The sequence below is a fragment of the Typopeltis vanoorti genome, chromosome 5 (assembly GCF_054136105.1).
Source record: "Typopeltis vanoorti isolate ZY-2024b chromosome 5, IOZ_Tvanoo_1.0, whole genome shotgun sequence".
Classification (NCBI taxonomy): domain Eukaryota; kingdom Metazoa; phylum Arthropoda; class Arachnida; order Uropygi; family Thelyphonidae; genus Typopeltis; species Typopeltis vanoorti.
In genome coordinates this window covers 138536161-138552635 of record NC_143553.1, presented here as the reverse complement: position 1 = coordinate 138552635, position 16475 = coordinate 138536161, and the positions used below count along the sequence as shown (strand labels likewise).

Below are 16475 nucleotides of genomic sequence, written 5' to 3'. Positions count from 1 at the left end.
GGACTGATAGGCACAGCCAAGGCAGTGAGTGTGTCAAAATTGGAAGATGTAGCATTGGATGTCTGCTTTTTGCAGATGACCTAGTTCTGCTTAGCTCTTCCACAGATGCCTGGATGAAGATCAGTGTGGCCAAAACAAAACATTTGTGGTCTCAAGACAACCATCCCAGTGCACTCTACATGTGAGTCAAGTACCACTGAGGCAGGTGGAGAAGTTTAAATACCTTGGGTCCATATTCACGAGTGATGGAAAGTGGGACGTAGAGCTAGACACTCGAATAGGCTCAGCAAGTGCAATATTGCGAGAGCTTAGAAGGCAAAGCTGGCGGTCTTCAATACAGTATGTCTCCATCCTCACCTATGATCATGAGAGCTGGGTAATGACAAAGAATGCAGGTACGAATCCAAGCAGCTGAAATGAGGTTCCTGCAAAGGGTTGCGGGACTGACAAGACTCGACAGAGTCAGCTCTGCAATTTGGGAAACCCTCAATACTCAACTGCTGCTTCTCTGTGTTGAGAGATCACAGTTACGATGGTACAGGGAACCTGGTCAGAATGCCACAAGAGAGGCCTCCAGCAGGCCTCTTTGCCAAGCCAGAGGGTGGGGGGGTCACGTGGAAGGCCAAGGACCTGCTGGATAGATTATATCCAAAACCTTGGGTTGACACATCTGGGAGTCCCACCAGAACACCCGAGCTTGGTGGTGGAGGATCGTGACTATTGGAAGTTCCTCTTGCAGCTGCTGCCCCCACAACCCAATTAGGAAAGGTGAGCCTTGAAGATGGATAATAGATATATTGGTAAGCTTTCACATCACCTTAAATGGCACCTTAACACTTAAAAAATGTTCTTCCTTCTGATATCTTAGATCTCTTTTTTTGCAATCAATTCTGGTTATTTTTCTTGGAAGAAAAATAATTTACAAACAGACAGAGGGAACCACTATGGTCCCCCCCTCCTCCCAACCACCACCACTTGCCAATTTTTACATGGAAAATTTTGAAAAATGACCCATAGACTCAGCCCCTCTCAAACTTTCTATCGGGCTAAGATATGTAGATGATGTGCTCTCTATTTGATCTCTTGGCCAAGACACAGACTCCTTCCTCAGTCACCTCAATAGCCTACATCTAAGAATCCAGTTTATAGTCAAAAAAGGAAAATAACAATACCCTTCCTAGACACCTTAGTAACACACCTTCCTAATGGTAATCTTTCCTTCACTGTATATAGAAAACCCACTCACACAGTCTCCCACCACCCTTCTCAACAATATGACATTATTAAAACTAACCAAAAGAGTCCACAATCGTTGTTCTAGTGGAACCTCCCTTTCAAATGACCCCCCCCCCTCCACCTCTCACACACACACACACACAAAACACCTTCCTTTCTAATGGCTACAGCAATTACAGAATTAAACAAAATAATCAGTTTCTCTCCCATTCCCCAGCCATCTCTTCAGAAAAAATAGACAGGTCCTTAAAAAAAAAAAAAAAAAAAAAAAAAAAAAAAAAAAAAAAAAAATGTACGACCTCTACAAAGCTTTTAAGCCACACCATAAACTTGCTACCCTTATCCATTCTACCAAAGATCAGCTTCCTCCTCTCTGTGCCTGTAGTATATAAACTACCCTGTTCCTGCAAGCTGGCTTACTTTCCATAATTTCTCTTGCAGTAAAAAGACAGATCAACAGTTGATTTCTCCTTTTCTGAAGTCAAACTGCTCTCCTCTTAGACCTACCTATACTGTATCGCTTATTCTTGTTGCCATTATGCCATTATTTGGACGACAGATCAGTAACCATCTGTCTAGAAATTAGTCAGAATGCCACACGAGAATGTGAAATTCTGACAAATATCAAAATCAGAATATTGAGAGCATTAAAATTAGTTTTTAATCTTTTCCAAGTGCTATAAATATTCTATTAAACCTCCAACATGATGTCCTCCCAGCACTTAAGCCTCAGCACACTGACTGCTAGCTTGCTGAGATGTCTCAGTGATGAGATTATATATATATATATATAGAGAGAGAGAGAGAGAGAGAGAGAAAAGGAAAAAAGTAAGTCTTGCAGAGATTGAAGAAGCATTAAAGATGATGAAGAACGGAAAATCCCCAGGGACAGACAAATCATACATCTGAAATCACGACCATGGTCAATCTGGCCTTGCAGACCATGTTTTGGATATAACACAGGGTCTCCTGGAGAAAACCCACCATGCTCCACAATAGATTCTGTTTTTAGAATTTGCAGCAGCACTCAGGAATCAAAAGAATTTAAATAAATATGATTGCATAAAACTTCTCAAAATTTGGGAAACATTAATTATCAGAGGCCCCACTACATCTTAGGCCACCTACAAAAACCCATAGAGGGTGCACCACCTAGATAAAACTTCAGTCACCCATGTGTTTCACTTAGTATTGTGTGGTATTTGAGTATGTGTTACAAGAGTTATTTGTAACCCCAAAGATGTCTCAGTGATAGGTGAAATATTGGAAGCATTAAAATTAGTTTTTAATCTTTTCCAAGTGCTGTAAATATTCCATTAAACCTCCACCATGAAGTCCTACCAGCACTTAAGCCTCAACACAATGCCTGCCAGCTTGCTGGGAGGCATCAATAATGATAGAGAAAGAAGAAAAACACCAAGAAGTAAGTCTGGCAGAGATTTAAGAAGCATTACGGAAGATGAATAATGGAAAATCCCCTGGGACAAATGAATTGCCTACCGAAGTGATTAGAGCTAGTAGTACAGGACCAAAATGCTTATGTGACATATTTTGGCTGATCTGGAGGAAAAAAAAAAAGGCAATACTGTTTCAATATATAAAGGAGGTACAAGAAGGGAATGGAGTACCTATAGAGGAATAACATTGTGTCATCACCGTGCAAAAATTTATGAAAGGATAATGGCAACAAGAATAAGAGATACAATATAGGAAGGTCTAAGAGACTAGCAGTTTGACTTTCGAAAAGGGGCAATCAACTATTGATCCGATTTTTTTTTTCTCTTTTTTTAAACTGCAAGAGAAATTATGGAAAGACACTAGGAATTTGGAAAAGACCTGTTTATGGCATTTGATTTGAAAGAGAATAACGTAAATGGCGAAATCATCAATAACATCCGATATGCTGATAACACAGTTCTCCTGGCTGACAATATTCAGGATCTTTCAAGAAAATCTTCTTGAACTAATAAATCTTGAAAAAAAAAATGAGGTTAAGAATAAATATAACCAAAACTAAATTCATGGTCACAAGCAAAAAAACCAATTCTTAATTCAGCACTTTCTTTAAACGGTAAACAAATAGAAAGAGTGACAAATTTTAAATATCTCGAAACTATAAATTCACATGTACAACTTCTTAATAATATGTAAATATTTCATCTTAAGTATCATAAGACATCATCAGTACAGTATAAACAACAATAGGAATTACATTAATTCTTGTAGACAGGCTTATACGTTGGTTATGCATTATTAAAACACTTGAGGAATTGAACAACGTAGTTAAGGATATAAATTAAATTATACTTTAATAAATAAATAATAAATAAAATAATAAATTACTTAAGGATATAACTACGATGTTGGCGACTTGATGTGGAAGGTGGCGGATTCTGCCACCTTCCACATCAAGTTGCCAACAGTGTAAGACTGGATGTAGCTTGTGTCCTTTCCAAAGCAATCCCACCAAAAACCAACATATCCAACAAGGAATATAAAGCTCTACAAGAAATGAAGAATAAAAAAAGTATCTCCACTTGGGAGCCAGGCCCAAGTGGAGATACCAGTCAGAAGCATTAGCAAGACCTCAATAAAGGTTGAAACTAGTCTGGGTAGTGGCCCTTCCCTTAATGCATAACATTAGACATATCCGCAAGGAGATGAGTTTTGCATTATGGGAGATACTGAGATAGGAGTGTTGGTATCTTGCTCCACCTTTGCAAGGAGTCGCCCTGGTGTTGTACCACCTTACCCCAGTCCTGAAGATACTTTCAGGTGCAAACTTTGTTTGCTCACACTTGGATAAAGGATTAAACTAAATTTATTAAAAACAGTGAATGCTTACATTTGAATACAGTAGTGTGTTGCAGGACAAAATACTATTGTTGTAATTAAATAAATTAAAACTGATAAGTTTATTTTATAAAGTTGAGGATAACAATTTTCCAAACTTACTGTGGCATACGAGTGAATTTATAGTTATGAATATTCCATAGTTTCTCTATATAAAAAAGTCTTATTCCTTCATGGGGAACCAATGGCATAGAAAAACAACCCACTAGGAAAACTTCAAGTGAAACAGGGTAAGCTGCATGCTAGAATCTCATTTTTAAAGAAATAGAGACACAGACTTATTCCCACTCTCACTAAACTAAAGAAGATATCAAATCACCAAGTGCTCATAAAATTTATCAAAAAGCTAGCCATTCCTTGATGCTTAATCAGCTAAGAGTTTCAAAAAAACTGGCATTAACACGTTCGCTGCCACACTCCTCAGGCATAGTGTGTTACTGCATGCCAAGCACTTTCACTTCTACAAGGTCAGTACGAGTTATCTCGTAGCTGGCTTATCAGACAGAATTTTGTTTCATACGCCAACTATGAGTAATCTCTTATCACCCCCCCCCAACTATGTCTTACACGCACTGACAACTGTGTAACTTGAGTTCAGAGTTAGCGATGCTCAGCATTCAGTGCAGTAAGGTTTATTGCATCTAGTCTTACAATTACTTAAAATTATCTAAATAAAAACCTTCAATTACGCCATGGCTAGTAAAAAGAAAGCTTACTGATGAAGAATTAGAAGCTTACGCTAATATGAGCAATGATGAAATTGAATGAATTATTTGGTTCCAAATCTGAAGATTTGAGGGGTGTTTAGGGGTTAAAGCTATATAACTGAGAGGAGACCTCCACACAGCCTTTAAAGGAATGCAGAGAACCGACCAGGGCCTCTGACCTAATGTCCAATTCTCACCTTCTCGTGGTGCACCCGGTTGGGTATCTACCTGGATACTGAATGAACGAGGATGGGCTGGCAATTTGGAATTTAGCCGACCAAATTGTATTCTTATTGGTTAAACCAAAATACAAAATGATGGTACAACATGACAAAATTTCATGCCGGATTGTGCGTCACCCGGTTAAACAAGGCCCCCTGTTGTTTTTGCCAGGGAACCAGGGCAAATAGCAAAAAGTCAGCTACTGGAACAAATCTGAAAACACACCCCAACTCAACATCACCAGAGTTAAAGATCGGTACTATCAACATAAGAAGCCTGAATGGCAAAGAAATGGAGCTAGCTGAGGAATTAGATAAGTACCAGATTGACATAACAAGGGTGATGAAACAAAAAAGACAAAAACTGGCTAGATCTTTCTGAGCAATAAATACAAAATGTTATATTCAGGCAATGACAATCTAGGAAAAGAAGGAGTAGCCATAGTATTCAACACAAAATACGAGGCTAATCTTCTTGAATGGCAGGCAGTCTCAAGTAGAGTAATGTGGGCAAATATGAGAATGGGGAACTGGACAATGAGACTTATTTGTGCCTATGGTCCCACAGAAGGTTCTACTAAGGTAGAAGTGGAGGAATTTTTTTGAGGCTTTAGAAAAAGCAACTGACACAATGAAAAAGGAAAAGTTGGTCCTTGTTGGGGATCTAAATAGCAGAGTAGGAAATGATTGTCAGACACACAAATATTTTGGGAAAATTTGAAGAAAAGAGCAAAGCTAATAATAATGGAAAAGATGTGATGGATTTCTGCTCCGGACATGGACTGGTTATTCCTAACACCATGTTTCAATATAAAAATGTGCACAAATTCACATGGAGAGAAGAGGTAAGGAATAAAAAAGTCTCATTGACTATGTTATTGTTGATAGTGATGTTTTCTCACTGGTGCAAGATACCAGAGTGTACAGAGAATTTGAAATTGGAAGTGATCACTATTTAGTCTTGAGCAGGATAAAATTGAATTTCATATTGTAAAGAATAACATGTAAGAAAGTTTTAAAGCGAATAAAAGTTGAGCAGCTCTAGGATGTGGACCGTATACAAAAATACACAAACATTATTCAAGAAAAAATGAAAGAGTTTGAGAACAGGAACCAAACCTTGGAGATTCAGTGGTGTTGGATCCTAATTCTTCTTAATCTATACTTTGGATCTGACATATAGTTATTACGATGTTCTTAACTAGTTGATAGGTTGCAAGTTGATTTCTAATTCAAATATAAAGAAAATTTATATTTAAAGACTGTGCTACTTTATATCTGAATTAGTTCAAGAATTGAAGAAAAACCAACTCTCAACTACCTTTCCTTTATATGTTATTATATATACTGGCCGAGTATATTTAACTTACTTAGTTTACCCGCTTTAATGAATGGTGCAGTAAAAGAGATTCAGGCAAAATACAACTTTTGATTAACAAAAACAAACATTTAATTTTAGAATCAAATTTTACACTTAACTTCAAATCAGTAATTAAGATATCAAACATTTTAGCTTCTCTGATAAGTACAATCATACAAACTCACACAATGGTAAATCTGTTATCTCTAGTACGGTCTTCTCACAGTTCCGTAAGTTCCAAATACAATAAAAATTGCAGTAACCCCTCTTCACAAGCAAACACTTTTAATTTACGCTTCAGCTAATTCTCCACAATAGTTTCTGTTAGTATAAGGAAATTCTACGATGAAACTCACACACTTCTCTGTATAGAAATATTAAAGGTTGGAATAATCTTACCAATAATCTTTTTTCTTCATCTACTTATATATAAACACTTTTTATAACTGTAAACACTTTATACAGTATACGGCACTCATTAAATAACTCTTCTAAACAATAACCGAATTAATCATCGATCACTATACACATAAACGTTCTTGAATGAAGTACTACTGATCACTCATGAATTAAGGTAACACACAGTAATCCTTAACTTGAGGTTTTATATGCACAGTTGTTCATTCCACCTACATTCAATTAATTCTTTAGGCACTATAATTCTAAACACAGCTATCAGTAAACTTCAACTTTACAGCCTCTACTATTCTCTAGTTACTCAATGCTATGCTTCAAGATTCTGTGTGTCCTTGAAAGGTCGGCCCTGAAATTAAATCTCAACTCAAGTGTCGCTAGTCTATTTAGTAGTCACTCAGCTGTCTTCCGTAGCTATAATTGTTATTCTACAACTTATTAGCTAACCGCCTCTCGACTAGTAGACTTTAATTAGCTGCTTGAGAGACTTGCTATTATCGCACTGTGATTCCCGAATGCTCCGATTCCAACCTAATGCCAATCCTCTCTCTCTCTCTGTTTCCTTATATTTCTATTTTCAGCGTTCCTCGCTTAAATATCCGTTCTTCCCGCCTAAATTATTCTCGTGATTTCTTTCTAAAACTCTTTTCAATAAACTTTTTTTTAACATTCTCCTCACGCACTGTTCCAAACTCGCGCTTGCTTACTTACATACGTCTCCACGACAACAAAACAAAACATAATAAAATTGAGCTAATGCATAACATTAAATTTATACAAATAGGAATAAATAGAGAATATATTTACATTTCAATTAATGTGTAGTTAAATTATCGAATACAAATTCTATATTAACATAGTAATAAATAAATAAATATGGGGTGCTTAAGGGTCAAAGCTGTATAACTGAGAGGAGACCTCCACATAGCCTTTAAAGGAATGCGGAGAACCGACCAGGGCTTCTGACCTAATGTCCAATCCTCACCTTCTCGTGGTGCACCCTGTTGGGTATCTACTTTGATACTGAACGAACGAGGATGGGCTGGCAATTTGGGATTTAGCCGACCAAATTGTATTCTTATTGGTTAAACCAAAATAAAAAATGATGGTACAACATGACAAAATTTCATGCCGGCTGGGGCGTCGCCCGGTTAAACAAGGCCCCCGTTGTTTTCGCCAGGGAACCAGGGCGAACAGCAAAAAGTCAGCTACTGGAACAAATCTGAAAACAAACCCCAACTCAACATCACCAGAGTTAAAGATCGGTACTATCAACGTAAGAAGCCTGAATGGCAAAGAAATGGAGCTAGCTGAAGAATTAGATAAGTACCAGATCGACATAATAGGGGTGACTGAAACAAAAAAGACCAAAACTGGTGAGATCTTTCTGAGCAATAAATACAAAATGTTATATTCAGGCAATAACAATCAAGGAAAAGAAGGAGTAGCCATAGTATTCAACACAAAATACGAGGCTAATCTTCTTGAATGGCAGTCAGTCTCAAGTAGAGTAATGTGGGCAAATATGAGAATGGGGAACTGGACAATGAGACTTATTTGTGCCTATGGTCCCACAGAAGGTTCTACTAAGGTAGAAGTGGAGGAATTTTTTGAGGCTTTAGAAAAAGCAACTGACACAATGAAAAAGGAAAAGTTGGTCCTTGTTGGGGATCTAAATAGTAGAGTAGGAAATGATTGTGAGACATACAAAAATATTTTGGGAAAATTTGGAGAAAAGAGCAAAGCTAATAATAATGGCAAATATCTGTTGGATTTCTGCTCAGGACATGGACTGGTTATTACTAACACCATGTTCCAACATAAAAATTTGCACAAATTCACATGGAGAGAAGAGGCTAGGAATAAGAAAAGTCTCATTGACTATGTTATTGTTGATAGTGATGTTTTCTCCCTGGTGCAGGACACCAGAGTGTACAGAGGATTTGAAATTGGAAGTGATCACTATTTAGTCTTGAGCAGGATAAAATTGAATTTCATATTGAAAAGAATAACATGTAAGAAAGTTTTAAAGCGAATAAAAGTTGAGCAGCTCTCAGATGTGAACTGTAGACTAAAATACAGAAATATTATTGAAAAGAAAATGAAAGAGTTTGAGAACAGGAATCAAACCTTGGAGATTCAGTGGCAAACTCTGAAGGAAGCATTGATTGATTCTGCCAGAGAGGCATCTGGTGAGGTTGTGTGCAAAGATAAAAAAATCAGAACTCCCTGGTGGACACAGGAAGTTAAAGAGGCGGTGAAGGAAAAGAAGAAAGCATATCAAAAGTTCCTGGCAAATAAGTCAGCTTTTACTCTTACAGAATACAGAGACAAATGTAAGAAAGCTAAACAGTGTGTAAAACTAGCTAAACAAAAGTCATGGGAGGACTTTGGCAAGAATATAGAAAATAAATATCAAGAAGGTGGCAAAATATTCTGGAGGTTGTTGAAGAAGCTTAGGAATGGAGGAAAGAGTGCTGTAAAAGGAATTAGAGATGATAAAGGTGAAATGAAAACAGGAGAAAAAGATATCCTTGAAGTATGGAGTAATTACTTTGAAAAACTGCTAAATGAAACAAGCAGTGATCAGAGCACAGTGATAAAAAACACTGACCAGGCATGCAGTCAGGAATACATATCCATACTTGAAGTAGAAAAAGCCATCAAAGGCTTGCAATGTGGAAAGGCAGCAGGAGTACATGATATTTGACCAGAAATGCTGAAGTATGGTGTAATAAAAGTCTTACAGTGGCTGCACTGCATAGTTCAGAATGCCTGGACAGAGGGACAAGTTCCCGATGATGGAGTAGAGCTCTCATAGTGCCCATATCTAAAAAAAGGAAATAAAACTGAATTTGAGAATTACAGATGTGTATCCCTACTGAGTGTTCCTGGTAAGATATATGCAAGTATACTCGAGAAGCGGTTGACAAGAATTATGGAACAAAAGCTTGGTGAAGAATAAGCTGGATTCAGGTGAAATAGAGGCTGTCAGGATCATATCTTCACTTCACGACAAATAGTGGAGAAATCATGGAAATGTAACAAAGATCTGCATTTAAGTTTTGTCGATTTGGAAAAGGCATATGACAAGGTGCCAAGAGAGAAGCTATTCAATACGCTACAGTTATGTGTCAATGGGGCATTATATCAAGCAATACTTTGTCTTTATTTGAGTTGTAAGTCAGCAGTTAGAATTGAAGGAAGTACAGGAAGATGGTTTAATGTTAAATCTGGTGTGAGACAAGGATGTACATTATCCCCTCTGTTATTCATTATCTATATGGATCACATTATGAAGGAAAGTGGTATTAAACATGATATCAAAATTGGAGATGTTAATGTCAGCTCTTTGCTTTATGCGGATGATGTTATACTTCTAAATAAATCCACTACAAGTCTGCAAGATACTCTAACTAAATTGAATAACTGTTGTAATAGATATGGTATGAACGTCAGCAATAAAAAGACAAAGACAATGAAAATAGGTAGAATCATTGAAAATGTCAACTGTGTTGGGAATGGAGAACTTGTGGAACAAGTAAAACATTTCAGCTACTTAGGCATGATTTTTACTGAAAAATGGTAAATTAAATATAGAATCCAGGAATGCGTTAGCAGAGCTAATCTCAGGTGGTATGGTCACTTAAATAGAATGGGAGAGGAAAGATTAGCAAAACAAGTGTTCTCTGCCAGGTTGGCAGGAAAACGACCCAGAGGAAGACCAAGATATAGGTGGATTGATACGTACAAAGTGCCTTACATGATAGAAATATAAGATCTGATAATGTTGGAGTCTTGACAAGTAACAGACTGATTTGGAGGAAAATTGTAGATAGGAAGTTAGTAATGATGTAATTTTTCATGTAGTACTGTTATATCCTGTACACCCCTTGAGGGTACATGGCAGGAATTTGATGATGATGAGGCACAATTTTGAAGATGGTAAATTAAATATAGAAATAGACAAAATCAGCAAAGCTGGTAAGGTGGGAAGTCAATTGAATAAATTCATATGGAATAAGAGAGAAATTAGTCGGAACACTAAATTAGCTGTATACAAGACGGTGTTCAAACCAGTTTTTAACTTATGGATCTGAGAGCCGGGTCAGAAGTAAAACACTTGACCAAAGACTAGAGACTGCAGATATGAGAGTCCTGAAAAAGACTAGAGGCATGAACAGATGGCATCAATGGCAACATCATATTAAAAACAAGGATATTAGGAAAGAACTTGACATTGTCAGCATCCAGGAATGTGTTTGCAGAGCTAATCTCAGGTGGTATGGTCACTTAAACAGAATGGGCGAAGAAAGATTAGCAAAATAAGTGTTCTCTGTCAGGTTGGCAGCAAAACGACCCAGAGGAAGACCAAGATATAGGTCGATTGATACGATAGAAATATAAGATCTGATAATGTTGGAGTCTTGACAAGTAACAGACTGATTTGGGGGAAAATTATAGATAGGAAGTTAGTAATGATGTAATTTTTTTCATGTAGTACTATCATATCCTGTACGCCCCTTGAGTGTACATGGCAGGAATTTGATGATCATCATCATACGTATCAAGGATTTAGGCCTAGTATGGCCTGTTCTGGCCTTAGAAGTCATTATTGAATCGTTTAAGAGGACATCTTGGTTTTCTTTTTCCTAATGGCTTGTACTTTAAGGCTTGTTTTGGTAATCTTTCTGTTTTCATTCTTTGAACGTGTTCCATCCATCTATGTTTATATTTTTTAATTTTTTCAATTATTGGTTCTTGGTTTAATTCTTTCATAATATCTTCGTTTCTTTTGTGATCAAATAGGGTATACTTCGCAGTTTTTCTCATAAACTTGATTTCTGCTGTTGTTAATCTTTGTTTGTCTTTTTGTTTTATTGTCCAGATTTCGCTTCCATACATTAAGACCGGTAGGGCTAATGTATTGTATACTTTTAGCCTGGTTTGTTTTTGAACTAGGTTTGGTTTAAATATAAATTTAATTACTCCTGTTATTTTTAAATATTTTGCAATTTTTATGTTTATATCTTTTTCATTTTCATAAGTGATCATACATCCTAGGTAGTTAAATGAATTCACCTGTTCTAAGATCTTGTTATCTAATACTATTTTAGTTCTTGCTGGATCTTGTCCTTTAAAGGCCATAGTTTTTGATTTTTCCGTTGATATTATCATACCATAATCTTTGGATATCTCATTTAGATTTAAAATAGCTTTCTCTAAATCATCTTCAGAATTTGTAATTATTATTTGGTCGTCTGCAAAGAGGAGAGTGTTTAAGTTAACTGTAGGTGAAAATTTAATTCCTTGATGTAAATTTTTACTCCATTTTATTATTATTTCATTTAAGTAGATATTAAAAAGAGTTGCTGAGAGGGGACATCCCTGTCGGACCCCTTGGTTTATCTCTCTTGTATATGATAGCTCATGATTTAATCTTCTTTGTATTTGATTATTTTCATATATACTTGTGACAGCTTTTAGGATATTATATGGTATTTGTCTTTCTTTTAATATGTTAAATAATGTTTCTTTTAACTTTGTCAAATGCTTTTTCAAAGTCAATAAATGCAATATGTGTTTCTAAATTATATTCTCTTCTTTTCTCTATTATTAATTTTAGGCAGAAGGCTGGGTCTATTACATGATCGTCCTTTTCTAAATCCATTTTGTACCTCTATAATAAAGTTTTCGGAATATTTCATTAGTTTGTTATTTAAGATTCTGCTGTATATTTTGTAACATGAATTTAGTATACTGATACCTCTATAGTTTTTAGGGTCATCTCTATTAACTTTCTTAAAGATAGGAATCACAATTGCTTTTTTCCATTCTATTGGGGGGATGCCAGTTGAGTAAATTTTATTTAAAAATAATAAGAGTCTTCCTTTGAATCTTGTTCCTGCGTATTTATATAGTTCTGAACCTAGCTTATCTTCTCCAGGTGATTTTCCGTTTCTTGTTTCTTTCAGGCTGATTTCTAATTCTTCTTCAGTTATTTCCTTTTCATTTTCGTTAATTGTTTGCCAGTTGTCTTTTTAAAATATTTGTCTGTCCACAGTTCTGTGTAGTAATTTAGAAATTCTTCTAATTTCAATTCAGTTTTTAATTTTATGTTTTCTTTGGTATCTGCATTTAGGTGTTTCAAAATCTTATATACATTGGGTCTTATTTTATATAAATCATGTTCTAAATTAGAAACAAATTTATTCCATGATTCTCTATGTCTTTTTCTGACTTCTCTTTTAGCTATGGCTCTTATTCTTTTATATTCTATTTCATCTTCTAATCTTTTACTGCTTAACCATTTGTGATAGGCTTCTTTTTTCTTTTTGATTATTTCTTTGATTGTATCATCCCAGATCTTCAGTTTTTTTCTTTTATTGAATTTTTTGGTGTTTCCTAAGTTTTCATTTGCTGCTGCATTTAGTATCGTTTTTATATTAAGCCATTCTATTTCTATTTCTTCATTTTGTTTTATTTTATCTAGATACTGGTTAATTCTTTATTCATATAGCCATTGTACATTTGTGTCATTCAATGATGACTGTAAATAGAAATAGAATTACCTCCTTTTTGTAGAATTGTAATACCATGTAAAGAACTTTGTATATAAATTAGTATTATATGAATGCATCATGTATACAATGAATGGTTGAATTAGATGTAAACAATAGTCTAAAGGTCATGGGTGGGGCTGAGGCATTGGCAATCTTGGAAAGCGATGCACATTCATTTCCCGGAAGACGCTGCTAGAGATCTCATGATGTGCCGAAATTCCCGTGGACGAAGAAAGTACCGGAAGGGAAAAGATTGCAGAAAGTAAGAGGGTGTTATCGCAGCTAGTAACAGGGTGCTAAAAAGGGGGGAAGTGCAGGGAGAATAAAAAAAGGGTTTGCACTCCGTTCTCGGGGCTTTTTTTCCGCCTATTTTGCTGGATGATGATTCGACTTCTCCCATGGACCAGTAGTTCCTGATGGTGTTTCTTGGCGATAGTACGATATCGGATGGTGCGCCTTTCCCTTCGATGTCTGAATTTCTGCCAGTACTAAAGCGTGAGATGTCGGCATATGCTGTCTTTGCTCCTTCGCTGAAAGTTCCAATGGAATAATATTGCGGAAGTATTCTACGAACTGGCAGTAGAAATGAGGATGGCCTGAAACAGATCGAGAATAGATGAGGGAAAAATGCCAAGTGCAGAGCATAGGCTTAATCTGATGACCATAGTGACCCCACATGGATGCAGGCTTTATGGAAGTATCGAGAGGTAATTTAAACAAAGAAGAACAGTTCAGACGGATCTGGAGATCCTGTCCCAAGAAATGGTAAAGTACAGATTTGGTTGTATAATTACCCAGTCAGTAAAAGGGAAAGATCATTGTAGTGTAATAATTGAGTATGGACAGTATTTAAGAACTTTAAGTGATTATTTAGCAGTGGCTAATGTCCATAAGACAAATTGTCTGGAATGATCATAGATGATGGTGACTAGTTTGATGTGCAAGACTAACATAGTAGGTAGAATATTGATTATAAGTGTATAATGTGTATATTATGTGTGTTTAATCTCTAGCTCAAAAGAAAGATTTATTGTTCATGCATTAGAGTATTAATCTGTTTGATTTAGCATGTCATTGAACTAATTGAAAGTGAGATTGGTCTAAGTATATGTCTTTAGATTCCAATAAAATGTCTTTTCTTCTATACCTGAGTTTTTGCCTGTGATATGAATCAAAACTACCACTCATTAATCTGAACCATAGCAAGGGGGGGGAGATTGAAAGAAAAGTATAACATGTTGTTATAGAGGTTACAACTGCAAACCAGAATTTACTTAGCCACAGTAAAACATTTCATTTATGAGTTTAAACACTAAATTTATTCACTTATGTGCACCAAAAGTCTGGAAAAGTCTCCCTGAATAAGAGTCCCCTCTATTCTAAGATATTGGCTGGTGCAGCTTTAAAAAATAAATTTGTCAATATCTGAAGAGGAGACGGCCCCAGAAAGAAATTAGAGGATTCATTTCTTTTAGCAAGGAATAACCTTTAAGTCAGGGCAAGCAAGTGAGTAAAATTAGGAGTCAGCTAGAGATATAGAATTTGCTTTCCTTATAAAATGAACACGTAAGAAGTGATACAGATATTAGTCAGGGAAATTCTGCAAGTCTTGTAGTTACTGTAGAGAGGTAAATTCATAAAGAAAGTAAATTATTTTAGGAAAAGTAACGACATAACAATGGCACAGTAACAATATTTATTAATGGCGCAGACGACAATATTTAATAGAATATATAGAGTTAAACATCATATACGCTCAAGTAAACAATTATGTATAAATAGAAGAAAACACTTCACCAGTTAATACTTTGAGGCAATTTTTGACTTAAGTAAAAAATTTTTTGAAGAAATTGTCCCTTAGCACTCACCTGCGACTAGGAATATAAATATCAGATAAAGCATAAAGTGGAGTTAAACTAGATATCAGATAATGCAGTTGAGGAAACGGAACCAAATTCATCACAATTTCATTCAGATCCACATTCAAACTGCCAGGAAATCTTGAAGAGCTGAAAAAAAATTCCACATAATATTTCATCTGTTATGGAAAATCATAATGTTAAAAAAAAGTAGATCCAATTTAATCAGTTAATTTAAATAAACCTTGTGATATTTTTGCACTTTTAATAGTTTCTTCCTTATTGTTAATTTATTCCTTCTATTACAATTTAAATGACATAACAATACCGTACTAATAATAATACCATAATAGCTTTATAATGCTAGTTTAAACTTATATATACAGCTAATTTAATATTTTCACTAATTTCTATCTTATTCCATATAAATTTATTCACCTGACTCATTACCATACTAGAATTACCAATTTTGTTGTCTATATTAACTTGCAAATCTACACTAAAAATTGTGCCTAAATAACAGATTTTTACTATAAGGTCTCCATTTTTATTATTTTTCACAGTGCATTTTTATTGCTTATTTTCATACAAAATTTATTACAGTAGTTATTCAGGGAATTCTAGAGACTTGTACTGGATTTATTTAGAAATATAACATTATCTGCATGAAGTACAGATGCCGAGTCGATTATCTCCAGTTTTGTTATCAAGCCACTTGCCTCTTCATAATGTGATATATATACATAGATGAATAACAGTGTACATAATGTGCACCTATCCCTGATTTAACATTTCAATTATTTATCTTATCCCTGATTTAACATCAAAGCATCTTCCTGTACCTCCTTCAATTCTAACTGTTGATTTACCAATCAAACAAAACTATATGTTGCACAATAAAATGTCCATCCACACTATATAAGTGCAGCATTTTTGAACAGCTTTTTTCTTGGCATCTTCTCATATGCCTTTTCCAGATCTAGAAAACTCAAAAATGGATTCTTGTTATATTCCCATGATTTCTCAATTATTTGTCTTAAAGTGGCTGATCCTAACCTAAACTTGGCCTGATCTATCTAAAACATTCAGTAAGGAAATTTCCCTGTAATTCCCAATGTCTTATTTCTCTTTTGCACATGGGCACTATGAGAACTCTACCTTAATTATCTGGAATTTGACCTTCTGACCATGCCTTGAAAAGTATTAAGTGCAGAAAGTTGTAAATTTTTTATATCTCCATATTTGGGCATTTTGGTCAAATA

General features: G+C 35.4%; 1 protein-coding gene across 1 annotated transcript in view; it reads right to left on the bottom strand.

Moving 5' to 3' along the window:
* The window catches only part of LOC150106866 (tubulin epsilon chain-like), a 197550-nt gene that overhangs the window by 59313 nt on the left and 121762 nt on the right, over positions 1 to 16475 (bottom strand). Inside the window, exon 9 of the mRNA XM_090393493.1 lies at positions 15223 to 15363. Within this exon, the coding sequence (XP_090249619.1) occupies positions 15223 to 15363 (141 nt within the window). The remainder of the gene's footprint in view (positions 1 to 15222; positions 15364 to 16475) is intronic.